The following is a 27,769-nucleotide window of genomic DNA, read 5'->3' on the forward strand; positions in this document are numbered from 1 at the left end:
CGCGGCGCCGCTCTCGCCGCCCCCTCCGCGCTCTCCCTGTCCCCCGCTCCGCGCTTAAGGTGGCGCGGCGGGATGCTGCAGCCGCCGGCGGGCCGCCCCGCTCGTCCGCCCCTCCCGCCCTGCCGGGGTGGCCTTAAATCGGCTCCGCGCCGCGCGTAACCGCACCGCTACTGTCGCCGCCGCCGTCGGAGGGCGGCCCCGGCAGATCCGCCGCCGCCGCCGTCGGGCCGGTCCCGGCGCGCTGCCCGCCGCGGCGGCAGGACGGACGGACGGACAGACGGACGGGCGGACGGACAGACGCGGCTCATTCGCCCGGCGGCGGGAGATGCTCGCCGGCGGCATCCCGGTACCGCGCTGCCGCCCCGCCGCCGCCACCGCCAGGTGAGCACCCGACGCGGGCTGCGGGCAGCGCCGGGGAGCGGGGGTGACCTTGCGGTCCCGGGAGCGTCGGGGTCCTTCGAGGGGTTGCGTCTCCGCAGCCGCCCGCCTCCCTCGGGCATCCTCTGGAGGAACCGGGGGTATTCTCCATGGGAGCGAGCGGCGTACCGGCACCGGCGGCGGTGGTGAGGCTGGAGAGAGTCTCTGCTTCCTTCCGCCGAGCCTTCAAGCGGGATTTGGGGCCGGGATAGCAGAGGTGTCTGCCGGGGGATGAGGAGCGTAGAGTTGGATTGGGTACTGCTGGGTGAGTTGGAAAGTGGCTCTTTATTCCCACATCCTCCTGTCGCTCCAGCTCCAGGGAGAGGAAAGGCAGCCCTCCTCAGCCAGCAGGTGTGAGGAGAAGAAGCTGGTCCCTTGCACCTCCTCTGACTGGCCTGCATGGGCAGTTCCCATTCACATTCGGGATAAGTGATGCGGGGCTCAGCAGGTCAATACGAGCATCTCTAGCACAGCAGCAGTGCCCGGCAATCAGTGCCATGCTGCAACTTGGAGCTCGCGTAGCCCCACCAGCAAGTAGTGGAGCGCAAATGATGCAGCCTCTGCAGGTGCTTTTGGCATCCTGCGTGCAGAGGAGGCCTCCATGCACAGGGCATCTATGCAGGGAGTACAGCAGGGTGCAGGCTACTCTGGTCACCTGCCTGAGTTGGGCTTCAAATCTCATCTGGTGAAAAGAAATGAAAGGTGAGGTTGGTGCCATCTGTACCTGTGAGAGAGCCTTGGGCAAAGCTGGGAATGGGGACCACATAAGGAGTTAGGAGGTGGCTGCACAAAGCAGCAGGATGGGATTCCAGCAGCAGGGAGGCTGCCATTGCTCTGCAGTGAGACGGGTTGCTGTGAGTGCTGGGGGTGAGGCTGGGGTGGCAGAGAGGTTGCCAGGCAGGGGCTGTGTGTGGCAGCCTGCATCACAGCTGTCTGCTACCCAGCCCCTTCCCACTGTGCCCTGCAGCACAGCGTGCAACCAGGACAGCTCTCTGCAGGACTGGCTCCATCATTTCCTGGAAGCCATCAGCTGGAGGGACGCACAGTGTAGTAGTAATAATAATTGTAATAATTGATAAACCATTCAGGCAACCTTGCAGTTCCATAGTGGTCCAAGCAGCTGGCAGGGAGTGCAGTTGAGACGCAGCCACTGCTGCAGGGAAGGGCCTCAGCCTGACTTGCAAGGAACATAAGACATGGGATAGAAAGCAAAGCAGCTGGACTGAGGACTCCTGCTCGCATGGGAAGGGTTTTTAGTGAGTGAAGCTCCCGCACCTTTGGATTTTGTTACAGTGTCGTTTAGGATGACTGTTGCCTAGGGAGCTGTACAGAGCTGTAGTGTAGCTAAATGTATGCAAGAAAGAATACTTCTATATCATACAGCCCTTAAATTCACATGCTTTTTGTGAGCTGGGAACATCTCTATGACCAGCACTCAGTGCTGTTCTGTGGCATCTTCCCAGCAGAGCATCTGAGGCAGCACTGGGCAGCTCGAGGCTGTGCTTCCCATGTACCCAGCACCCTTTTTCTTTGCCTGTGCCATGCTGGAGGCAGACCTTCTGCTTCTGGGCAGCCCAGAATCTGTCTGTCCTCAGTGCCTGAGAGCAAAGCTGTACCTATTAGGAGTGTATTCACTCCAGCCTTCCCCCAGGCTGCTTTCCTTTCCTCTTTTCCAACACGGTCCCTGATGAAGGTCACTACCCTGCACATCCCTGCTGGGGAGGAACAGAGAGCTGCAAGCCTTCCTGTGTCTGTGAGGGAGGATGGATTTGATAGGCTCCAGAGATGCCCTTTACTGAGCATGCAGAATTGCCCTGGGAAAGCTCTGTCATTATTCTGCAGTATGCACGCAGGAAAGATGATACTTGTCCCCTTCCTCCTCATACTTAACTGTTCCTTATAAAAGAGGAAACCTAACAAGGTGCTAATAAACCAGACTGGAAAACAGGTCCAACACAACTGCAGGGCCCTGGCAAAGTCTCACATCCCTCTGCCCTGTGTGCTTCTGGTCTCTCTGGTGATCAGCATTAGGCTTACCCCACAGCTCCCTATCTGGAGACCTCCAGGTGCTCTGCACATGTGATGGAGAGCACTTCTTTGACTACATGCAGAACTGCTTGTCAGTATGACCACCCCGTCTTTACAGCAACCTGATAGCATCAGAGCCAAGACAGCCCCAGGTTAGATTGGATTGGAGCAGCTGCCTCTCTGAGAAGCAGAGCTCAGCCTAACGGGACTGCGGTTTAAAACCTGCTGCTGGTGTAACAGAATATGAAATATGGCATGCAGAGGAGACCTCTGGCTAACATCACCCTCTTCTCAGTCCCAACCCATCCCTCCAGGCTGCGATGTGCCTCCAAATTGCTCTCCAACCTGTGGTCGGTGACTTCATAAAGAACTCGCTCCTTTATCCTTTCACGCTGCTTTAAGCTGTGCAGGCTCGTAATTAAGAGCACTGAGAAGTCTCTTCCAGCTCCCTCTCAAGTGACATTAGTGCTCCCAGAAGTCTTCCCTTAAGAGCTCACATTTATCTGCTTTGTCTGTGTTCCTATGCGTTCAATTGGCCGCCTTGCTGGCTTCCTCCACCATGCAGCACAGGGGGCTGAAAGCCTTCTCCCTAAGATAAAAGCAGTGCACTCTGCAAATTCCTCAAGTTTATAAAATGTGAACAAAGTTTACCTGTGAGGGATGATTTCCGAGGGCTGTGACACATTGCTGGGATTCGTAGCCCTAGCTTTTGCTTGCCATTTGTCTCTGCTCTGGGCACGTATTCCTGCAAGTGCCTTATGTGCACGGAGATATGCCTCAAGATGGGGCCAGTTAGCTCAGGGAGGAAAATGAGGAGGGGTGCTGGGGTGAAAAACAAAGCAGTTGTTTCTGTCAAACAGGAAGAATGTGTCTTTTCTACATTACTTTTTTTTTTTTTTTTTATTGAAGGAACTGGATTGCAGTCAGGAAAATGCAAAAGGTAACATTTTGGTGGTAAATATGTTTTCCCTTGCAGTGCATAGTGACATACGGAACTCGCTGCTGCAAAGTGCTGCAGATGCTGGGTATGGGATTCAGGAAGAGACGTTTTGATGGATAATAGATCATTCATTATCGGGTAGGACAGTCCATTTGAAATAGATCTAAATCTTCAGGCTTCAACCTCTTACAGTTGTCTGGCATAGGATTTCTTGTGCCTTCTGAAACAGACAACACTGATCAATGAGAGACAAAGGACGAGAGGAGATGGACATGCTTGAGTGAAGATTACCAGAGCATTTCCTATTTTCATTTCTATGCAGAAGCAAAAAATATGTGTTTTCCTGCCTGTATGTTGACACTTAGCTCTCAGTAGGTTTGTTTTTCATCAGCTGGAGCGGGTTCAGGTTAAGTTCTGATGAGATGTAAGCTGGTCCAGCGGTGCTCACGCTGCCGCTTCCCCTGCTGCTGCTGTTGCTTTTAAGAGGCTGCCAGCAGCCTGGCAACTTTGTGCAGTGCCAGTTTATGAGTAATGCTGCATTACAAAAGAAAACTGTGTTGTCCTGTTCTTTGGATGTTACCCCTTGGCAACGAAAACGTGGGCATTTATTCCCTATTCAGCCTGCGTCTTGCCTAGCAGAGCACTGGGATTACTTGGATGGGGTTAGCAGTCAAACAGTCTCTGCTCTGGTTACATGGCAGTAGGGCAACAGCGTTGTTTCTTTCTGCAAGTTCACGATGGGTTTGCGTGTGGGAGTACAAGGCGCATGGGAACCACGTTTTGCTAGCAAAGCAGGATTGCTCCCAGGAAATCCTGGTGTGGGAGGGCTTGGTGGAAAAGCCAAGAAGCAGGCAGTAGCTTGCAGACCCTGCATGCCCTGCAGGAATGCTCTCAGTGCAGTGCTGCAGCCTGACTCCAGAAGATGCTGTCTATAAGGGCAGGGGTAGAGAAGTGGTCTAAGCAAGGTGCTCCCTGCAGGATAGATCTCCCCTGGCACCTCTCACTCGAAGTGGCACAGCCTATCCTGGCCCAGCACAAGCAGAGGTTGCTGGTTCCTCTGCCCCTCAATGCCCCATAGAGTAGGACAGTTAATATTTGTCTCACACTGATCCTTCCTCATAATGAAAGCATGCTGTAAAAAGTGGTAAGGGACTATTTCTCCTATGGCTGTTGTATGTAGTGTATTGTTCTCTGCTTATATCTGTAGCATGCATTAGGCAGCAGTGCTGGGCTCCCTGCAGGAGTGACTACTTGGCTCCCTAAAGGCCCAGCTGTGACCACAGCAGCAGCAATGCTGTTCATGAGGGTGAGCCTGTGTGAAGGCTGCCACTAATGCTGGCTAAGCCCAAGTGGCAGCAATGGATCCAACTGCCTAGTCCTCCCTGCACTGTGGGGATGCAGGCCTCACTGAGAGGCTTTGCGCGCTACTTGGGCCCCTCCTGTCACCATTTGGCCCAGCCAAGCAGCCCATGGAGACCGTGAGGATGACCTTCACTTTCTCCCTCCTGCTGCCTTCCACCTCCCAGCACCCTTCTCCCAGCCCAAACCCACACAAAGGTGGAAAGGAAGGGGGCACCGATGACTTGCCTCGATCTGCCAGCTTCCCTCTCCACCTCGGACATGAATGAGGCCCTTCATGTGCTCCTCGTGAACAAACACAGATGCTTTTGTTTCATGGGCTGGTGGGATGAGATGGAATTAACAAATCAGAGCGCCAGTGCTGTGCTGCCACATTCCTGCAACTTTAAAGCAGGATCACACACACAAAAAAGCAAACTAGGCAATCTTCTGAGAGAGGGCTCTAATGCTCTGACCGTGCCTCTTGCTTGCTGTCAGGTATGAAGTTCAGTGACCCAACCGCAAGCCCAAGAGCACCTCAGCTCTTACACCTTGGACCAAAGTGACTCCTTTTATACCCACTTCTCCCTCCTCATAAGGAGCGTGGTGCTGCCTCACAGTATCAATGAAAGACTGGAGATAAAAAGCACCAAATACTCCTCTCAAAGAGAACTTTTACCAGTGTTCCTGTGAGCTTACAGCCCCTGACCCTCTTTGCTCCTTGAAAATTTGACCAGAAAAAAAAACTTGCCAGGCTTTGCAAGTCTTGAAAGCATGCTGTAAAAGGTGATAAGGGACTATCACTAAAATTGTTTTCTTTTTGGAGCCAGATAACAAGATTTTAACACCTCTACATGGCTACTGTCAGGTGTTGAGAGGCTAGGAGAACATCTTTGTTCTCTCTGCAATTAGCTAACCACATTATGCGTCAGGAAGGAGCACTACACATACTGTGTGGTCAGTATAAGCTGCAGCCCTAAGGGCTTAAACACTTTTCATTCACTGCAAGGGGTTTTGTTTTGTGTTTGTTTTGTTTGTTTTGCTTTGTTTTGTTTTGCTTTGCTCTGTTTGTAGTGACCTTTGGCACTTGAGAGTCGTTTATTCCAATGTACTTAAATGTTGTTGTGCTTATCTTACCTGTGGGGAAACTGAGGCACCGAAGAAGGTGAAATGATTTGCCCAGAACCACATACATGCACATAGCTGAAGATGCTACACAAAGAACTGAGAAATCTTGTTTCACAGTTGAGTGCTTTATCCTCTGGCCTCGGAGGAGGCCAGCAAAGACCTTCATCTTGTTTAGATGAGCGGATAGTCATTCCAAGAGGACATGGGGGCAAGGCTATCTTTCTGCACTAATACATGTCCTAATGAGTCCCGTTGCTAAGCGGCTGCAATGATAGATCATGCATCTTCTTCACTAAGCATTGAAATAATTTTTTAATCATTAAGGCTAATATAGAATCCTCGGAAACATCCAAATCTCACAGCAGGGTCTCAAATTAGCAAGCAAACAGAAAACAAATCCTGATTATCCCAGTGCACCTCTACAAAGCCCATAAACAGCATCTGCTGAAGTCAAATACAAGCCTAGCCAAGCTGGATCATGGGCCCGGGCAGCATCAAAGGCAAGTTGGCAAATCCTCCTGTTCCAGGGCCCACAGCAAGTTTTCTTCCTCCTCCAGGCACGTGTGCCTGCTCCTTGTAGCAGGAGCTCTCTTTACAGCAAAAGTGACATTTCTAGCTTTTATGTTAGAATAGAATTCCTGGACCATTAAGGAAAACACAGCAAATCTCTTATTACTTGATACGCATCAACAGACCCATTACAAGAGAAGGCACAGGGCTTCATTAAGGTTGCTTCATTAAAATCTGCTCATCACTGCTGACCTCTGCACTGAGAAGACTTCTACGGGTGAATATAGGCTACCCCCAAGGATTCTTTGGGAAAAGGTAATTAAAAGTTGCTTCTAAAAGTAGACCTCAAAAAGCCCAAGGGGGTGGCACTCTCTTCTCTTGTCCCCCATTTCGATAACAAATTCCTTACTGCTCACATGTGAGAACCAATCTCCCCAGTTGCATTCCCAGTTGCAGTGTTACCCTACTAGACAAGGGTAGCATCCCATCAAAAGCCTCTTCTGGGAATGCTGCAGAGGACCCCCGTAACCCTCCTGCTGATGTCTACTCAGGGGATCCCACTCAGCATTAGATAAGCTGCCATCAGCAAGTTTTGTTCACAGCCCAGCAAGCCAAGACACACTGGGATTGTATCTCTCTAGGAGCCAAACCAAGCCCTGTAGCTGTTAAGCCCTGGTGCAGAATAGTTTCTAGATGTGATTTCTGCTCTTTTGTAATCCCTTGTGCACACCACTTAGCAAACAGCTAAAATCTGATACTAGCTAGTTCTCTCCTGAGCCCAGCATGGGTCCTGACCTAAGCATCACATGACAAACACACTTGGCCTAGAAATTAGTTACAGCAGCAGAACCAGGAAGCCAGTTTCTTGGGTTGGCTCAGTTTGGGTAACACCCAGCATCCCTCTGTGGGGAGAGAGTTAGTAAAGTGGAGCGAAGTCTCTTCACTGCAGGAAGAAAAGACTGTTCTCCAGTCAAATCCGGTTGAGGAAGGCAATTGTGAAAAGCAACCAGAAATATGCTCTGGGAGCATAAGTGTATAGTCCAGCAAAGACAGTTGCCACCCCTGTTTCAAGCCATTCCTGAGCTTCTGGAGATCCAGTTTCTGGTGGTGCAGTGCCATAGCTAGCAGCACAGCTCTCCACAGGGAGCCTGCTCACTGACCCGATGCTCAGCAAGCTTTTAGATAACTAGAGGGCAGTTCCTCCTCCAGCACAAAGAGAGGCAGATTCACCCACAGAGAGATTCGACTCCACCTCTGAGACGTACAGCAGCAGCCCACTTCTGTCAGTGAAAGGCTGCTTTTTATCTGGCCTGATGTTTCAGGGCAGCCTGATCTGCCTTTGAAGTGAGCTCCAAGAAGGGCTCCAAGAATGCCAAGTTCACCTCTCCCTGCTGGCCAGAAGTATCTGCTCCTCAGATTTTCTGCCCAAGGCCAGCTGGTACCCCATGTGGAAGGGAGCTGGGAAGGAGGGTGTTTCACCAGCTTCCAAGTGTAGAGATGTAAGAGCTGAGGAGAAGCACTTCCTAGTGTTTTCTTGCTGGTATTTGTGCAAAGATCGAGCTCCAAGCTGAAAGGACAGGAAGAGCAAACAACTTACCATCTCAGAGGGTAGTGCTATCCCCTCGTTGCATCCAGGCCTGAAGCATACAGGTACACAGATAAACTCAGAGGTACACATAGCATAGGCTGACCTCCCTCCCAAGAGAAGGTTTGGAGGTAGCACATGCTGACATCACCTCCAAACCAGGTTGCTTTCACTTGTCAGCGCGGAACACAACACAAAGAGAGTGCAAGCTCTATGTGCTCTAAGAGAGAGCAGAGTTTGTCTCTTGTGCTGTGAGATTGTCATTCCTCAGTTCCCTAGTAGCCTTCTTTGCCTTCCCAACCGACTAATCTCTTTCGTTTCATTGATGCACAACATGGGAAAACATAAACCAAAACCTGCACCTTTTTGTTTTTTTCTGGAAGGATTGGATTTCTGTCAGATGGGGTATTCAGCTTTTGCTGTTGTTCAGCTCCATCTGCTCATCAGCCTGCATAGCTGCTTTGCACAAAGAAAAACTTCTTTACATCAAGACATGAGGTGACTTTCTGGCAGCTGGTGCATAATTTAGATATTTTGACTGTTGTCCTGACTGCTCCGCTGGCATTCACCATAGTAGAAAGTATCAATCATATATGGATCCCTTGATCTCATATGTCCTGGCACTCAATTATGGACCTGTGGCAATAGCCCCCCTGTGAGGACAGTGAAGGACAGCAGAACACCTCAGCAGGATGCCAGCCATCACCTTTGTGCCACTTCTTCCCTTCATTCCCTTTCTTCTTTTTTTTTTTTCACCCACAAAAGGTAGAGGACAAACACTGCAATTTTCTCTCGATTTTTCATCCTGGTCTTTCTTTTAATTGAACCCAAGCTGTACAGATCAGCTATGACATTTAAAGTACAAAACAAGCAGTGGACCATAACGTATATCTATTGCAAAAGAATTCTCTAGGTGCTACTTTATTTCTTCATTCTCCATTTGTTTTTAAAAGCATTGGCACAACACTTGGATACCACACAGCAAGTGGCAGATCTAATGACTGTTGAAGATTTATTAGGAGGAAAATACCAAAATTAGCATTTTGGGCCATCTCCGCTAGTTATGGAGCTGGAATATTTCACATGGCTCAGAGAGCCACAACAGCAGAAATGTCCATCAAGAAGACCAAAGCCCTGTTCTTCTTGTTCCACCCCTAACTTCAGCAGTGCCCACATGTTCTGGTGGTAGTGCACGAGTGCTGGTTCGCATCTGTTCCGTATTATCCTGTGGGAAGAGACTTGGGGTTCTGGTGGACAAGAGGCTTGATGTGAGCCAGCACTGGCCGGGAAGGCTAACTGTATCCTGTGTTGCAACAAAAGAAGGGTGGTCAGCAGGGAGAAGGAATGGATTGTCCCTCTCTACTCTGCTCTCATGAGTCTCCATTTTGTGTACTGCATCTAGGTCTGGGGCCCTAGCGTAAGAAAGATGTGGAGCTGTTGGAATGGGTACAGAGGAGGGTCACAAAGGTGATCAGAGGGCTGGAGCACCCCTCCTATGAGGAATGGTTGAGAGAACAGGGCTTGTTTAGCTTGGAGAATGCTCAGGGGAGACCTCATTGAAGCCTTCCAGTACTTGAAGGGAGCTTACAAATGGGAGAGACTGACTTTGTACACAGTCTGATGGCAACGGGGCAAAGGGGAGTGGTTTTCAGCTAAAAGAAGGGAGATTCAGATTAGATGTTAGGAAGAAATCCTTTACTCAAAGGGTGATGAGGCACTGGAACAGATTGCCCAGAGAGGTTGTAGATGCCCTATCCCTGGAAGCATTCAGCACCAAGCTGGATGGGGCCCTGGACAGCTTGCTCTGGTGGGTGGCAGCCCTGATCATGGCAGGGAGTCGGAACTGAAGGGGCTTTAAGGTCCCTTCCAACCCAAGCCATTGTGTGATTATGATTCTATGATCTACAGGGTGACCAGCACAGCAGCACACTATTTTCATGATGATTTCATTGGTTGTGTAATCCAGCCAGCAATCCCAAATAAAAACAAGGGGATTGCTGCAGGTGCATTGCGCGCATCATCTGCCTGCAATTGTTTCTAAGCACAAAGGAAAGCTGCTGATTCTTCAGGGTGCACACATGCAAGCATTAAAATGAATCACAGAATCACACAGAATGGCTCGGGTTGGAAGGGACCTGAAGGATCATGAATCTCCAAACCCTCTGCCACAGGCAGGGCCTCCATTTAATACCAGACCAGGCTGCCCAGGCCCCATCCAACCTGGCCTTGAACACCTCCAGGGACGGGGCATCCACAACCTCATTGAAGGTTGGGCAGCCTGTTCCAGCACCTCACCACTCTCTCTGTAAAGAACTTCCCCCTGACATCCAACCTAAATCTCCCCTCCCTCAACTGAAAACCCTTTCCCCTTGTCCTGCTGTTATCTACCCTTTCAAAGAGTTGATTCCCCTCCTGTTTGTAGGCTCCCTTTAGGTACTGAAAGGCCGCAATGAGGTCACCCTGCAGCCTTCTTTTCTCCAGGCTGAACAAGCCCAGCTCCCTCAGCCTGTCTTTGTAGGGGAGGGAGCTGGGCTTGTTCAGCTTGGAGAAAAGAAGGCTGCAAGGGAAAGGGAAAGAAACCCCAGTCTTCAGCCCAACTCGGCACTTCCTTTCTCATGAAAATGTCAGTATTCCAACCAGTTTGAGGAAGACAGCAGACATCTCCAGCATGTTTTAAGTGGCACAAAGCCTGTTCCACTCATTTGCAGTACAACTTCAGCCAGAGCAGCTTCTCCTCTGGTTTCCTTTGCCCTACCTAGGAGCAGCTGAGAAGTCCGGCAGGGAAGAGCATTTGGACGTTACCTTTGAAAGCAGAGGGGGAAAACAAGCTGTCTAAATCAATTGAGAGCATGCATTAGTGATTGTGCGTTCCTCTGGAGGTCCACGTTTGATGTTGTATTGACACACAGCTAAGATCAAAGCCCGTCTGCATCCTGGCTGCTACCAGAGGAATTGTGCTGGCCTTTGGGCCTCCTCTCCTTACAAGGAGCTTGTGATTAAGGCGATTTTTTTTTTTCTCTCCAAACAAACACCTGTGAAATGTAATTATCTTTCAAATATGCCCTTTTCTCTGAAAAAAAATAATTCCTTTCCATCTTTGAAAAAGCTCTGAAAGCAAACACCATGGGTTTTTCCTTTCTGCTTTTGTAAGAAACCTGTAAAATGACAGCTCCCACTCCTGCCGAACAGGCATCAGTTGTTAACGCAGTAGGGAAAGCTCTGGATGAAATGCACACTTTCAAACAATTCACTACTGGTTTTACTCCCCTAGAATTATTTTGCCTCATTGGAAAAGAAAGCTTTTTTCTTTTTTTTTTTTCCCTCTTTTTTTTTTTTTTTAATAATGTAGGTATTGGTATAAATGATGCCAGTACATTGGAAATTGTTTTTCTATGACAGTCATCAGTGTCTAAAAAAGAGCTTGGTTCTGCCAGTGCTTGGCAGCACGGGAGAGAAGTCTCAGTGTAAATACACGAGCTCCTTTCAGGAAAGGATAACTCCATGCAGATAGGTCTCTCAGGAAGGAGCTGGCTTCCCCAGGAGACATCTGGTCTTTCTGCTTCTGTTTGGGCCCAAGCTGCCAATCTTTCCCTGGGTATTTCTGGCACCCCTGGATTATGGTTCTGCTTAGGAACAAGTGGTACAGACACAGGGAAATCAGAATTGGGTTGATTTCCCTCGCTGACACTCGGGGAAGGCAGCTGAGGGTTGTATGGGTTGGTTGTGAAGGACACTTGGGTCCAGGCTGATTAAAAATAACCTGTTTCAGACCTCCTTTCTTAGGCATTTTAAGGCTCCCTGCATAGCTGAACTTAGCAGACAAGTTCAAGGTCTAGTCTATATCAGAACTGGGTTATCTCCTTTCCTGCTGATAGCCCAGATAGTGCCTGGATACCCTTCATCTACCTGGAGACAACAGTGAGCTATCTCCAATGTCTTGGCTCCCATGGGACCTCTCCAGCAGATTTAATTATCTTCCCCAGTGGTTCTTTTTTGTTGTTATTGCTTTCTGCTTTTCTTAAATTTGGAACAAAAGCCAATATAAAGCATGACCTCTTGACTTAGAGACAAGCCCTAGGGTAAGGGACAAGGGCAATGCTCTGTGCCCTGCGCTGTCTGCAGACCTGATGGCTCCAGGGCAGGAGGGAGATGCTTGATTTGGATTCATGCAGGCAGTGGAGGGAAAGGGGGACACACATTATGTTCCTCAAGTATGAGTCTGGCTTCTAGGCTGAATTAACAGCAGTCCCATACAGCAAGGGGATTGGAATTGGCAAGGGCAAGACAAAGCTTTGTGCTGCATCTGAGAAAGATGTGGGGGCTTGAGATGGGCTGCTATTTCACCAGGAGTGACTCACTTTCCCTGGGAAGTTGTCCCTGCATGAGCCTGCATGCTGAGAGACGAGCTCAAGCCTCGAAATCCCACAGCTGCTGGTAGCTTTGGTCATCCTGCCTTGGGAAAGGACCTGGCCATCCTTCCCTGTGTTGTTTCTTACCCACAGTTCTCGGGGGTTTGTCTCTCCTTTGTTTTTTTTTCTCTTTTTTGCTTTTCAGTCACGCAGTTCCACTGAAGGTTAGGGGAGAAAAAACCATTTCCTGAGCAGAAGCCAAACCTCCCTTCTCCCCTTGTTTCCACAAGAAATGCTGCTGGTGTGAGCCCATAGATGCTGTCCTTCAGATCTGTCCTTTCCGCCCAGCACCGATGCCGTGCCTGCAGACCTGTTTCAGGGCTGGAGTCCCACTGCTGAGAAATGTCCTGTGGTGGCTGTGCTTGTGCAGTAATTACCCCTTCTTATCCCAGAGCAATAACCTATTGACCCATCTCCGTGCTTCCCTGGATCCATCCTCACACTTTATTGAGCTCATCTGTAACAGGCAGGAGGCTGCCCAGTGCAGCATCCTTGCTTGTCGCGATTTTAAGCACTATTGAAGTTTCAGCTGAAGGCTCTGATGGACCCGAGGGACTGCGGGAGAGGGGACAGCAGCTTCCTGTGGATTTCAGCAAAGCACAGACAGAGCCATTGCTGATCACCACAAATACCGGCCCTGCCATGAATTATGCATTCCTTGTTTAAAGAGAGGTCGCTCTCATTAATAATTGAAAGCTCCCCGCTCTGCCTTCAGCATCACATCTCCCACACCGGGAGTTAGGGAACTCATGAAATCTGCATGGACTTCCTCAAGGTGGCTAGGGGCTGATGGGGAGAGGCAGCAAAATGCAGGCAAAACAAACTCAAAACCCTGTTGACAGTTTTGGCTCATGAAATGAAGAGGCATCTGTACCCTGCGGGCAGCTCTGCTCCAGTTCTGCCCCTCTCTGCTCCCCACATCCCCATCCTTTTTCGTTCATTCCTCCTGGGATACGCAGGAAGGGCTGCAAACAGCTGCAGCTAGTTTGCTTTGGGTGCTTGCCTAAAAAAGACTCTAGGCTCGTTTGCTGGATGTTCCTATGGACAGTTGGAGCTGTGAAGTTTGTCTCTTTTGGAAAACAGTGTAGAGTGCAGAGCGTCTGACGGTGCAGCCAGATAGCCCTGGGGCTCTAGCATTCAGAGGCTGCAAACCCGGGTCATACAGACTGGCTACTTCTGGCTGCAGAAATAATCTTTCTTGGGCAGGGTGTAATTCTAATGCAGAATCAGACAGGCAGGGAGCAGAACTGAAATCTCAGAGTTCCCAAGCTCTGTGTGATACTAACAGACATAGACACCGGTCATGTGCGATGCTTCGAGCCTCAGACAGATCATGCTCTTCACACCAGGCTGGGGAATCTGAGCTAGGGCTGGGCTCTTCCGTGTGCTTCTCTCTTTACTCTCTCCCCAATCCTTTCAGATTAATTCCACCTACATCAGCACGTCGGCTTAAACAGAGATTGGATGCTGTTGTGTCTCAGGAATTGAGAAATCTGACAAAACAGCAGGAGCCAAGAGTAGCACCAGAAACATTTTGTCCCTATCATGCTCAGCTTTGTACTCTGTGTGTATGTGTTTATTTTTATCGGAGAATGAAAGATTGATGGATGAAATTAAGAAGAGAGATGTGTAATTGGAAAACATCTCAAGAAGGCTACAAGCAGAATATTGAAGGCATCCATCAAACATCCAGCTAACGTTATTACAGGTGTGTAACACAAACAAGGGCTGAGGGAGACACTAGTTAAAAAAAAAGAGGGAGAAGAAAGGGGAATAGGCAGGACAGGGGAAATAGCAAGGGAGGAGAAGAGTGCAGTCAATAATATTTGTACTGCAGGCACATCGGAAGGCTCCTGTTGGGATCAGTGCAGCACTGTGTGATCACATTAAGAGACAGTCCCTGCCCTCTACAGCTTAAAGCCGGGAATTACGAGATGATTGCTGGAGATTGGTTTAGGTGATCACAGATTTTTCTTGTGATCTTGAGCCTCATTTAATGGGATCTGCTCTGAATGGGTTTAAAGGCAGAAGGGAAGTAGCTGGTTGTGCCAAGAAAACACAGGGTAATGCCTGCCAGCCAGGCATGCAATTAATCTGAGCCACTTAGGGGACTTTGTTTTTAATTATAAAATGTAGGTAAAAATATGTGCAGTAAACCTTCAGAAGCCCCACTGGGGCCATCAACAAGCTACCCAGAGGCATTGGCATGTGGCTGTGTTTTGATGCTGTGTTTTCAAGAGGATGGGCTGATGCTTTAATGGACACTTTGAGGGAAATATTCCTTGTGGGGCAAACAAATGCAAAAGATCTTTGTGTGGGGACGGAGAGAAGGCAAAGGCTACTTTAAAGTACCAGTAGGCAGGGCATTCTTGTAGTCCTGGAAACAGGGAAGAAGAAAAACTCTTAAAGACTTAAAAAAGGAAGATGAAAAACATAGAAAGGAACAAAAGAGCATAAGCATGATGGATGCAGGGGGCAGCAGGAGGGGAGAGGAGATAAGATCTTTAAGAGAAAATATCATATCCCAAGGTGGATTTTCTGAAAACGTGATTAAAGTCAGACTCCCCTGTGAGGTTCACAAGGGACCTGGTGCTTTGTGTGAGGCTTACCTTCTTCAGCGCTGCATGCTGCAGAAAGGCAATTGAGAGATGGTGCACGTAGAAATAAATAAGAGCACCAGGGGAATTGCACACACAGGCAGCATCTCTGCTTGTTTGCAGCATTTGGGAAGCATGAAAGGGGCTGGATGTGAGGAGAAGGGGAAAGAATTAGAAAGGGAATCTGCGCTCCTCTGTGCTTTTTGGTAACACAGCTGCCATAGCCGCTTCCTCTTCTTCCCTCCAGGAGTGACCTGAGCTGCACAGAAACTGTGCCTATTTAATTAAGGCCTTTTATCAAAGGGAAGAAGCGGTGGCTGCATGATCTAATGCAGGGCCATCTGTAATTGTAGGCATCCGAGAGGAAGTGAGGAGCCAGGGTGGACCTAACACATCTGCTGCTATTCTGAGGTAGTCCAGAGTCCTCCTTCTCTGTTAGGGCCTGGATTTCTTTGGTGGCACATTTGTGCACCCCGGTCTGCTTTCCATAGCTTGAAAATAGATGACGAGCCAGCACAGTGTTCCCTGAATGTGCAGTAAGGAGCATTAAGGATTATCACTGGTAGTTGTGTTTCTTCTCACACAGTTCTCTAAGTGCAGTCCTTCCGTAGGCTGAGCCTAGATTGAGGGCAAGGAATTTCCTTTGCATTCCATGTAATGTGTCTCTTAAAAGAGTTAGGTTTTAGATAACTGGGCCTCAGTACACCTTGGAAGCCCACTACAGAACTGGAATTTAAAGCCAACCCTTTTGAACCTCCTTCCCTTGCTTTGTATGAACATGATGCCATAGCCCTTCTCCCTTGAATTGCGTTTGGCCTAGGAGAGCAAGAGGGCCTGGTGGGCTGTGCCATACAGTAGCTCTCCAGTCCGCAGGGTGTGTGGCTGCTGTTTCTCAAAAGAAATCTCTCTGCAGGAGACAAATGGAGGTTTTATACTCCCTTCAGCCTCTTAGTGAACATCGCTGTGACAGGGAGGAAGTCCACCAGGAGGAGTATTTGGCATTAGAAAGGAGTCCTAGAGGAAAATGATTACAGATGTTACCAAGAAGGAGAGAGGAAGAAAATCTAGCAATAGCGTATCTCAATCAAACATCAGGCAACCAGCTTAGAGAGAAAACAAAAAGTCTTCAGATGACAACACGTGACTTTGCTCTGTGCTGTTCAGTGCTTCCACTGTTTTGCAGCAGTACAAGTGGATCCCTCTTTCTGAAACACTGCTCTGGTTTCTGGTGTGTGGGAGATTTTGTACTGATAGAGAGACTAAAGCAGAAGCTAGAAGTTGGAGGAGAGTGTTCCTTCCTGGCTGTGTCACAGTCATACAGAAGGCACCATATGCACTAAGTGAGCACATTTGATGCTGGCCTTCCAGAAATCATCTCTGGGATCTCATGCTCTTATGACGGTACACAAGCTGTTAAGGCTTTTGCAAACAGGAGAGCTAGGACTGGGTTCTCATCACCTCCTGGCTTTACACAGCACTGAGTTATGTCCCTGAACAAATAGCTTGTAGAAGTACTTCAGTCTGTATTTTTCAAACTAATCATTAATGTTGTGTATTTTGTTGAAGGCATGCCTACATCAAGCAGCCACAGATCTCATTTCCAGGCAGACTGACTTCTTACAGTGAGAGCAGAAAGTGCTCAACAACTGTGAACAATCAAGTGAACAATCAAGCACAGGGCTACTGTAGCTCAGGCCATCTATAAATAAGCCACCTCTTGTTACTTATTCCTGATATTTTTGTCCTTAATTTCTCTTTATTTCCCTTTAGTTTTTCTCACTTTATAGAAGTAGCTTTGAAAACAAATGTTAACCGTTTCAATTCCTCAGATCTCTTAGTCATGTGCACTACAGAAATACTAAGACAGAAATTATTCTGAAGTCTGTAATTTAAACTAAATTCTGTAGTGGCCAAATATAGCAATCCAGGGGTAGAAAGGCACATGGAATAATTAAACTTGCAGCAAGCATCACCAGCACTGTGAAATGACTGAGGCAAAACTTAGCATGCAGTAATGTGCATCACTGATTGCAGCAATGCATCTGTATAAGGACGAAATAAAACCACAGGTCTGAAGGAGATGCTGGGCATCTTGACATTTTCTGGTTTTGCCCACTTGCTTACGTAGGAATGCAAGTCTTGCATGTAGCTTTTAAAAAGCCTACAGGACAAGCATATTAAATGCTCACCTCTAAGCTCAGGAATGAATATTCCCCCTGGGAAGGGAGCAAGTAACAGTCCTTTCTGGCCTCAGATTCTGCAAGGTGAACTCTAAGTCAAGGACAGTGGGTTCATTGTGGGGTTGCAGGAGGTGCTTTACAGCAACATAAACAGATAAATAACTACTGTTCAGTAGCACAGGAATTGGCCAGGGCAACTGGATGATGGTTTAGGCCTGTAACTTTAATGGGGCTCTTTGTGAACCTAACCTTAGATGAATACTTTGCTAGATCAGAACCCAACATTTATCATGCTTCCCTCCAAGCAAACTGATCGTGGTTATTTGGCCTGTAGACTTAACTCTCCTACTGTTTTTTTTTATTACTGATAATTCAGAGTTCTTACTCCTTCCTCTGTTCTGAAAGGTAGAGAGATGCCTGGGTATTGGAAGCTCTCTGCAGCATGCTGAGGAGACGAAACCTTCTTACTACGCTCCTGATTGTCTTGCCATGGGCTCTTCTCCTAACCTTGTGGCACCAGTACCCAACCACCCGCTACCTCAGCCTGCTGAGAAGTAAGTGCAAGAGCTCTGCTGTCAATGTGCTTGTGGTTGTGACGATTGTTGGTGTGAGTCTTCCATAGAAGACTCACTCTCGTGGGACCAAACTTGCCTGCAGTACACACCCAAATTTTTCCTAAGAGTATGTTAAACATGCTCCTTAGCTTAGCTTTAGAGAGAGAAAGCTGATGTGCTCAGCACTGAGTTCAGAAAGATAAGTCCTCAGCATCCCCTGGAGAGGTGGCAGCTCTGCAGCGCTCAGTTCTCTAACGTCTTTCTTCTTCCTTCCTTTGTCTCAGAAGACACAGATGAGAACGTGACCTCTAAAGCTCTCCTCAATGGCACGTCTGCACTGAGAGAAGAAGGCTTCCCGTCATGCATTCGCCAGCAGCAGAGCATAGGGGCGACACCTAAAGTCATCCAGAATTATGTGTACTCCAGGCCTCCCCCATGGTCAGACACCCTGCCGACTATATTCGTTATCACCCCTACCTACACACGGCCAGTGCAAAAAGCTGAGCTGACCCGGCTGGCCAACACCTTCCTGCATGTACAGAACCTGCACTGGGTGGTGGTGGAGGACTCACCCCGAAGGACCAACCTAGTGTCCAATCTGCTGGAGAAGGCAGGCCTCAATTTCACCCACCTCAATGTGGAGACACCCAAGAGCCTGAAGCTGGGGCTGTCCTGGATCCCATCCCACACCCCACGGGGGACACTGCAGAGGAACCTGGGGCTTCACTGGCTGAGGGACAGCTTCAGCAACACAGCACCACCAGAAGGGGTAGTGTATTTTGCTGATGATGATAACACTTACAGCCTGGAGCTGTTTGAAGAGGTAAGAGCCATAAAGTTATATGGGACAGAACAACAGAATACAAATGCAAAAGCCTCTTAAGGACAGAACTTAGAGGCTGTAGGCCTCTAAGACCTGTAAGACAGGGCTACCATGTGCACTTTAGTCATTAACTGGGAGGTATGAGCTGTGGCAAGCTGCCTGGAGCCCTTCTATCTTGGCTGTCTGTGGGAGCTGGGTATAGGGCAGATATAAGCCCTACAAACCCACAGTTAAGCTGAACCAGTAGCCACCCTCTGAAGGGCTGAAAGAGCAAAGAGCACATCTGCCATGGTAGAGGCTGCAGACGTGAGTAGCCGCTCACATAACATTGTTCCAACTGCAGCTTCATTTTGCCAGGTTTGTTTCCATAGAGATCAGAGTATATATACCCCAGAATATGTACCTCTCCTCAGGGGGAACTGACTTGATTTAAATAAGCACTAATGATAAACTTCTGGCAAAGCATAAATCTGTGCTCTGGTAGGAGTGTGATGAACAGGGGGTAGTAGAACCGTTTACTGACTTTCTAATAGACTTTTTGTCCTTTCCTGTCCTCCTGAATTCCAGCCACCACAGCAGAGCTGTGCCCCTGGGATCATAGAACCTTGCCCAGACTTTTGTTGGAAATCTGGCTTTTGTGAGATGCCAAATCTATCACAAACTTGCAAAAATGATTATTCAGTAAATTCCCTTGTCACCAAATTAAGCCAGGCTGTTATACGCCAGTCAAAATACCATGTTATGCCTCAGAACACATTTCCAGTTTTCAGAATTTTTAGGTGGCTGCTAAGCTCATCCTTTTTTAAAAGGACTTATTTCCAAGTCCTTTTTATGACAATTTCAGTAATTTCAGTTGCTCTTCTAAGAAGTAGCTGTGGATGGAAGAGTAAGGATGAGGGAAAGCTGCAGTAAAGGAGGACAAAGGTGCATCAGGGAGGGAGGTTACTTGAATGAGGGTGGAGTGAGTGGAGTTATTAACAAAAAATGATAAAAGTTCGGATGAAATCAGCAAACCACAGGTTTTCCCAGAATCATAGAGTCATTTCAGGATGGACCTTTAAAGGTCATTTGGTCCAACTCCTTGCACTGAGCAGATCGGATTGCTCAGAGCCACTTTCAGCCTGTGCTGCCTAGAGCCATGTAATTGCAGATGAAGTCAACAAGGAAGGACGGGTGCCAATAAAAACAGAGGATGGCATACTAATGGGCTGGGAAAAGCATCGTAGAGTTACATTCTCACAGCACTGTTTCCTTCTGCCACACAGATGCGCTACACAAGGAGGGTGTCAGTCTGGCCGGTGGCGTTTGTTGGGGGGCTGCGGTATGAATCCCCAAAATTGAGCCCAGCTGGGAAGGTGGTGGGATGGAAAACCGTCTTTGACCCTAATCGGCCCTTTGCTATTGACATGGCTGGATTTGCTATCAGCATCAAGCTGATCTTGGAGAAGCCTCAAGCCAGTTTCAAGCTGGAGGGAGTTAAAGGAGGCTACCAGGAAACCAGTCTGCTGAAGGATTTAGTGACTATGGATGGGCTGGAGCCCAAAGCAGCCAACTGCACAAAGGTGAGCAGGACAAGAGACCTGGAAAATATATCTCCCTTTCTAAATCCCGGCGGCTTTCATGGCCTCCTGCCATGCTCTATTCATCTTCCCCTGTGCCTGCTTTCTGCCAGCGCACCTCAGCTCCAAACCGTGCCAGACAGGCATGGCCTGCCAAATGCTATGCAGATGAGAGGCTCAGGGAGTGCTGAGGAGCATCTAGTGCCATGCACTCTAATAAAGAGCCTCTTCCATGCAATTCATGCTTAGGAGACCCAGGAGAGGGTTGAGCGGGGTTTTGGTCCAAAAGGCTCTCTTTTACCTGTCATTGTTTCATACACCTGTAAAGCCTCCCCCAGACCCTGTCTTGATTCCTGTTCTCACGCATCAGAGCCCTGAACAATTTTTGGTTCTCTATAGGTGTTGGTCTGGCACACAAGAACTGAGAGGCCAACTCTGGTTAACGAAGGCAAGCGTGGATTTACAGACCCCAGGGTGGAGGTGTAAGCAGAGAGACAGCTCCCCAGTGTGAGTACCCTTGTCTTTATTGGTTTTGGCAAGGCAAATAGTCTGTGCATGTTTCTTTACTTTTGTTATTATTTCTTTCAAGAAATAATACAGCATATACGGTAGCCCTGATATCTTCCTTATCGTGTCACCCTTTACACAAGAAGTGGATCCTCATCTTTACTGCCTGTCTGCATTCTGTGTGCATTTATGCCTCCATGCAGTCTCCACGGAAGCTTTGCTTGCATACAGGCAGAGAAAAACAACAGAAGAATCTCATGGTTTACCGCAGCAATGGTAGGCCACATTCCTTGCTCCCCAGTTTCTGACAGGTTTAAAAACTTCCTTTCATGGGAAATTATTCTGCAATGAGTGGAAAGAGATCATTGCCCCACCAGCCTCACCACCTCTGCAGTGCTCCATCTATCCACATTCAGCTTCTATCTCACATGAACTTTCACGGTGTGGATGCTGCGTGGAAGGATTGGTAGACACTGAGACCATCTCAAAACAGGAACCTATGCAGACTGTCATGATCTGAGGAACTCGTTATCAGCATTACCAGAGCTAGGAATACATCTGCTGATGAGGGAAAACAGGCACTAAAATTGCCTACGCAGTCCACAGAGCAAAGTTCAGCAGCAGGAGGAGGGATTATAGCATCTTCTATAGGTGAGGGTATGAATATATAAGAATTCAGTGATATGTTCTTAGAAAGTGATGATGGACAGGCTTCATAGGAGCCATGACCTCCTCTGTCAGCTGTCATGCTTTCTGATCTTAATGTCTGCTGTTGGCAGACTGCTACCCCAAATGTTCCAAAAGAATGAAAGTTGCTAACTTAGGAGGACCAAGCTCTTTCTGTAATGATTTCTACTTGTGGTCAGACAGAGGATGCTGAATGATTTATTCCTACTTTGGAAGATATTCTAGGGCTGTTTTCAGTCCTGACCCCAATATTTATCTGAGCTGTCCTGGGGAGGCAAAACTGACTGCCCAGTATGTGGACATATGCGCATGTTTCAATTTCTGCACTAATCTGGTGTGCATTGTTTGTAGCTGCATTCAGCATTTCCACATCATCCCATCGTCTTCCAAGTGACAGCCATACGAGGGGCAAAGCAATCCCAGGACTGTGCATCCAACAGCTGACAGCAGACATGGGATACAGCTGCCTAAATGCAGAACCTGCTCTCGCCCAGGGACACTGGGGCATCCTACCTGACCTTCCTGTAGGGCACAAACTCTATCACACCTGCTAGTTTTTCATAAAAATCTCAAATATACTAGCAATCGTAAGATCATGCTAGACCTGTGCTTAGGCAGCAGCACCTCTCTTAACCTTACTTCTGTGTGATCCATTACCAGTAATGGGTTCATATTACAGATCCAGCCATGCTGGGTCTGCTCCAAACTAAAGGTGCAATTGTCCAAGTTCAGCTCATAAGGACTCCAGTTAACTCTGTAAAGGATAAGCAAGCTTAACAGCACTCAGACAGGTAAGGCTACTTACCAGTTCTTGCCTAATCACTAGAGGAGGGGGTAACTGCTTCACAACAGGTGCAGAGAGTAGACATGATGTTTTAATGAATGCAGCATTTATGTATCTCTCTTTCATCCTCATCCCATCTCCATGGCCAAACACTCAGCCATCCATCTAGATGCTCATGAGAATGGCTCTCTGTAGATTGTTGTGGGAAAGGGAACCAACTGATCTGGGAGATGGAGACACAGCCACTTATTTACTAACACCCTTTTCCAGAGCCATTCTCTCCTGTGTCTTCAAGCCAGAATCTGCGTTCAGTCAACTCTGTGTATTTTAAAAGAGCTTTTCCAGTTGCGTTAGTGGAAAACGTGCCCACAACCCTTCCTCCATCATCACTTGCCCTGTGGGGCAGCTGCTTTGACCCCAGTGAGCAGGAGGCATCCACTCCAGGAGGCACCTTCAAATTAGATATGCTGCCCTGAGAAGCTTAGTGGATGCAGCTGGGAGCAGTCAAGCAAAATCATCAGCTTCCACACCCACACCCCCTGTGAAGCTTTAAATTGATACCTCTGCTGACAGCTATACTGAATTTTGGAGGCTCTTACTATTGAGGCTGCTGAGCTTCAGAAGCCTGACAGACACAATCTAGATGAGCTAGTGCTGAGAAAAGAGGTATAATTCATCCCCTGAGAATGTTCTGTTGTTAGATGCAATGGGGAGAATGTTTCTGTCTTTTTCTCTTGGGAGCTTGTCCTCACTGAGGATCAAATCAGGCTAGGTGAGTCGTAGACCTTCAGAAATCCCTTTCCCCTTCAGCACCTGTGGACGTGAGCCAGGCTTTGGTGCTTGTGGGTTTTGGTGCTCTATTAATCACCAGTTAGACCACATACATTGTTTCTTGGCACATGTTTCTGCTCTCTGGGTTGCCACAGATGCACTGTGAAGGGATCCGCTGATTGTGTAAACTGCAAAGATCAGGCTTCAGCAGGTACTGCATAAATAGTGGTTATTTTGTCCCAGCTGGAGCCTGCTTTCTTTTTTGCCAGCATTCCCGCTGCCCTTGGCTGTGTCTAGCTGAACCACAGCAGTATTCATGAGTCATGGGGAGAATACTCCATCAGAGCAGACCTACAGAGAGGGGAAAATAAGGCATGTGGCACAGTTTGCCTTTTCATAAGAACAAAATGAAAAAGGAGTGCTCAATGTTTTTTTAACAAAGATTCTTTTCCTTACACTAGAGTTCTGATTTTTCCACCCTGAGAGCCATTAGGGCTGATCTTGGATGTGTTGGGATTGAGGATCTTGGGTGAGATCTAAAACCTTTCCCAGTCTACGTCTTTGAAAACTCGTTTGAAACCACACTCCCTAGAAAAACAGACTGTGGCTCCTGAGAGCAGAGGTGGGGATTAATTTTGCTCTCTATCTTTTCTTTGCTAAAGCCCTGAAAACTGTCATTCAAGCCTGGTGTTATAAAACTTACTTGTTCTTTTTGCTACCATGTGTTTACAGCTATCGGAGAGAGATGAGCTCACTTAGGACTTCTGCTGCCTTGAGATTTTTGGAAATAGGGAAAGAAACTCACCTCCATTTCAGAGCTTCTAAACAGATTGAACAGGGTTCTTCAAATCTTATCTTCTTTCTTTAGAAACAAACAAAAAAGGCAACAAAAAAAGGAGGTTGAGATAATGATTTTACTGGGGAAAAAAATCCTTCAAAACCTTTTACTAATTAATAAATAGAACATCCCTGCTAGGACCCTGCAGTGCAAATAGAACAAACAGCATTTTGGCTGCATCCCCAGCCTGCGGCTGTAAGGTTGAGAAACCTGGTTAGTGATGCTACCTAGTGTATACCTGAGCCAGGGGACAACTCTCTTTGAACGCCTCTCCTGCCCTGATCTACTTGACATGATGTTGAGATTTCTATCTCTTTCTTACTTCACCTTGTGTTTGTTTTAACAGAGGCAGCGGGCAGTGATTGTTCTGAAGCTTGCTGGCAGCCACAGCAACTGTGCACCCTGTCTGTTCTACCACTGGAGGATGCTAAATGCCCCCGAATGTAGCCACATCGATCAGCTCCTGCTCCCCAGAAGGTGGCAATGAGCAGGGACAGAGTGGATGCATTCCCTGTGATCCTACAGCTCTCCACTTTGACTCCATACACTGGCTGAGAGGTGTGCCTCCCTTCCCTTGTGGGCACTGTGCTTTTAACTATTCATGAAACAGGAAACGTTTTAGATATGATCTCCATTCCCTGCTGTGCCAGCACAGAGGCTGAAATCCACCACGGGTGCGGGTGCCTCTGAAGATCCCTCTTGGCATACTGTGAAACCTGAACTTTGGGACAGCAGCTGTGAGCTGCTGTGGTTCAAGGACAGGAGTTGTTGCAAAAGCACAGATGTGGATCTGTTAGTCTGAGGTATGCTCTCAGTGAGAATAGCTTAAAAGCAAAGCTAGCCTGAGAGAGGCTCCCCCTCAGATACACGCATGGATCAGCTTTTGGTACTGGGGAAACAGCTGTGCTGGAAGCCCTCATTTTGGGTTTAGGAGTTCAGAAGTGCCTCAGCTGAGAACTCGAACTGCCCTGACTGCAGGTTGTGTTGGAAAATGCTGTCCCAGTTCCCAGGCCCAGTGCCTTCTGGATGAAGTTTGTCTCCTGCTCAGGGTGACCTGGCAGGTACTGCACCTCAGAGGCCATCCCTCCATGTCCCAGTATGGAGAGTGTCAAGCAGGGGCAGAGATGAGTGGACCTGAAAATGTTGTTCCTTCTGCAGTACCATTAGGCACTTTAGTAGCCTCAATTCATGAATACAGATTTGTTCTCTAAACCTCCAGGGAGAAAGACACCTTTCTGGAGTGGAGGTGGGTGAGAAGTGCTTAGGAAAAGAACGCTGAGCTTGCAGTCGTCTCCTGTGTGAACATCGAGAAACGTCGAAAAGGGATCATCATTGGGAAACGTATCTTGAGCACACAGATGTAATCATTTGCAATTTCACTTGTCAAGTTTCCAGTTGAATTCTGATAGCACGTTTGGCCCTGTGAAGAGGGAGAAAAGACAGCGTTATCTAGAACGGTTTTCCTTTCCTTTGATAAAACATAAGGCAGCCTATGGACCAGTAGGTGGCAAATGAGGACCAAAGGAAGAATGCACTGGGTTAAAAGCACAAGTGTTTGTACCATGTGTGCATGGGGAGAAATGTCTCTCTGACTTTTTGCAGGAAGATTTCCTGACTGACCCGAAAACCTCTCTGAGCACACCTTGCCAACCATCTTCACTCAGGCTGTGAGGAACAAGGCTTCAAGCATTCAAAAATGCATCAAGGATTTGATAGCCTGAGAAAAATCATGAGCAATCAAGCCACCCCCTGCCCAAGAAACTCTGGGCTGGCAGGATATGTTTATTTGTTGATTTATTTATACTGCAATCTTTTCTGCCCGTTCTTTGCTTCACTTTGTTTTTTAACTTAGGTCATCTGACATACTCATGAGGAAAGAACAATTCCCCTCTCACCCCAGACGCTCACAGAATAACAGAGCTTGGCATTCACTTCTGAATGTCTTTATGCTTCTTGCTGTCTGGGGTTTCTTTACAATGGCATCCTAAGCTAGCAAAATAATCAAAAACACAGCAAGGAGGGAAGTACAGCAAAAGGAACTGTTATTCCTTTATGCAAAAGACGTGGGTGGCACTAAGTTTCTGGCTCCTGAGCAATCATGGTGAGGTAAAAACATGTGCGAAGGAGTGCCTCAATCAAGTAGATAGTCCCCATGGGATGTTGGGAGGCATTCGTGAAGGGGGCTCTTGGAAGGATATCTGATTGTTGATCTGTGTTCCCTTAGTGTGGAACTAGCATGCAGACATCCTGCTGTGGGAGTGAGATTAGAGTGCATGAGGGGGCAAAGGGAGTGAGATGTCTCCCACTGGGGAGGAAGGCATGAGGAAACAAGGAGGAGGCTGAGAGCAGAGAGAGGGTGGTTGTGCTCAGTGTGGCCTGGCCTCCCTGCAAACTGTCTCAGCACTGAAGTAGTACTGAATGGGCCATAAAAACTGTGCCTTCTTGTGACCCCAGAAAGGTCTTTACACAGCAAGTGTAAAGTCTGGCATATATGTGACCTGGGTAGCATGGAGGAAGCCTGGCTCCTGACAAGCACTTTTCATTCTCTGTTTGTCAGAGCTTCGTGCCCTGGCCTCTTTGCATGAGGTAATGGGCCTTGTGCTCCAGTGGGTGTTGCTGACCCATCCCTGCCACTGAGCGGAAAGACTGGCTTAATGATCCCACTCACCATTAATAGAAGACTGTCCCCTTCTTTGTGGTTTTAATCCGTGAGCAAAGAGCAAGAGAATAAAGGAGTCTATTTATGATCTTCCATTTTCCCCTCCCAGATGGGTAGGGATTCTACCCGTATGAAAAGGAGGGGATATGGTAATTAATTCCCTGGCCTTCAGTATCAAGGATATCCTACTTGGGATTTTGATGCTGCAGGTGGATGTTTGTAGCGAGGGTATGCTCTCATTGCAAAGGATGTGCATATATGCTTTTAGAGATGATGTCTCTCTATATAAAAGCAAAATAATTGTTCCTATTTTTCCCCCTGGGGCCCCGGATTGCAGTGATAGGAGCACACTGTCGCTCAGTGCTCTGAGCTGCTCACAAGATCAGCCCTGTCACACACCAGTCTCACAGCAGCCTGACCCTATGGAGGAGGGATTCTGTGAATCAGGAAATTCTGCCAGATGCTAAATTGTATAGGACTGAGACCTTGTATGGACTGTGTGGTGCACGCAGCTGTTGTTTCAGGCTAACAGATGTTCTGAACACTCCAGCACAAATACTCTTTTTACAAATACCCTGTAGAGCAGACTAAAGACAGTGAGGACTGCTGCCAGGCAGGGTGCAGCAGCAAAGGGTAGGTGAGGACAGACAGCACAAATTCAGAGGGCTTTTTGCTAGCAGAGCTCAGCAGAAGTTACAAGCTTTGAGGAAAGTGAACAAGGGATACAATAAAGGAGGGATGCTGCACATCAAGCCTGAAATGTTTAAAGAGAAGGCATCCCAGTACCTGTTTTTTTTACTAGCGTATTAGTATCTGATATTCATGTTCTCTGACATCCATCCAATTCACCAACCAATAAATATTCCTAACATTTCCTGTTGTAGAAAATACTATTGAAAGAGGAAGGAGAATGTCAAGGAAGTAATTTTTAATGGTTATTTATTTATATTGAATGGTACAAGAGCGTTATTAAATATGATGTGAATATTGCACCATTTTCTGTCTTGCAACATAAGGCCTTGCTTCTTTTCCAGGAAAACACAGTGCACTCTATAATGGAAAATGTGTCTGCTGTAGTTCTTCTCATTCCAACAGTACTCTCTTCAGTCTTCACCTACCCAGATGCTGCAAGAGAAGTTCAAGCAAAACCATTTCATGTCCCTGAGACTGAGGAGGTGAAGGTGGTCCTGTGCACTGCAGCCTATTGCATCTCCTAGAGATGTGCAGGAGCAACACCAGCAGGGTGAAGAAGGGCACTACAAGGTCTGGACACCTTAACCTGAACTATGTGCTTCCTAACTGAAGCACATTGCTTCAGTTCCTTGTGCCAGTCCCTATAGGGTGCAATTCATTGGGAAGAATGTCTTGCAGGCATTATGTGTCAGACCAGTGGGACCAGACAGGGAAAATACTCCAGTCTCCTGGTTTTCCCTTCTCTTCTCTGAAAGGCTGAGA

At 47.9% G+C, this 27,769-nt stretch overlaps 1 protein-coding gene across 7 annotated transcripts; it reads left to right on the top strand.

The window, feature by feature from the left end:
- The first annotated feature begins 289 nt into the window (after positions 1 to 289).
- Positions 290 to 27,309, top strand: LOC122178308 (galactosylgalactosylxylosylprotein 3-beta-glucuronosyltransferase 1-like). Of its 7 annotated transcripts, XR_006178275.1 has the most exons (7): positions 290 to 381; positions 17,538 to 17,686; positions 17,971 to 18,509; positions 19,775 to 20,071; positions 20,468 to 20,575; positions 23,279 to 23,439; positions 24,002 to 27,309. XR_006178275.1 is itself a non-coding variant. In XM_042868427.1 (6 exons), the coding sequence occupies exons 2-5, from the start codon at positions 17,575 to 17,577 to the stop codon at positions 20,552 to 20,554; spliced, it is 1,032 nt and encodes a 343-aa protein (XP_042724361.1). In that variant the 5' UTR covers positions 290 to 381; positions 17,538 to 17,574; the 3' UTR covers positions 20,555 to 20,575; positions 24,002 to 27,309. The 7 variants fall into 7 exon arrangements, 6 of the variants coding, with proteins under 6 accessions (XP_042724361.1, XP_042724356.1, XP_042724357.1 ...); XM_042868427.1 differs by lacking the exon at positions 23,279 to 23,439 and having other exon boundaries at positions 17,974 to 18,509; XM_042868422.1 differs by lacking the exon at positions 23,279 to 23,439 and having other exon boundaries at positions 291 to 381.
- The last annotated feature ends 460 nt before the right edge of the window (positions 27,310 to 27,769 follow it).

Source organism: Lagopus leucura, unplaced genomic scaffold (assembly GCF_019238085.1).
Source record: "Lagopus leucura isolate 7727_CA_CO unplaced genomic scaffold, USGS_WTPT01 Super-Scaffold_100001, whole genome shotgun sequence".
Taxonomy (NCBI): Eukaryota; Metazoa; Chordata; class Aves; order Galliformes; family Phasianidae; genus Lagopus; species Lagopus leucura.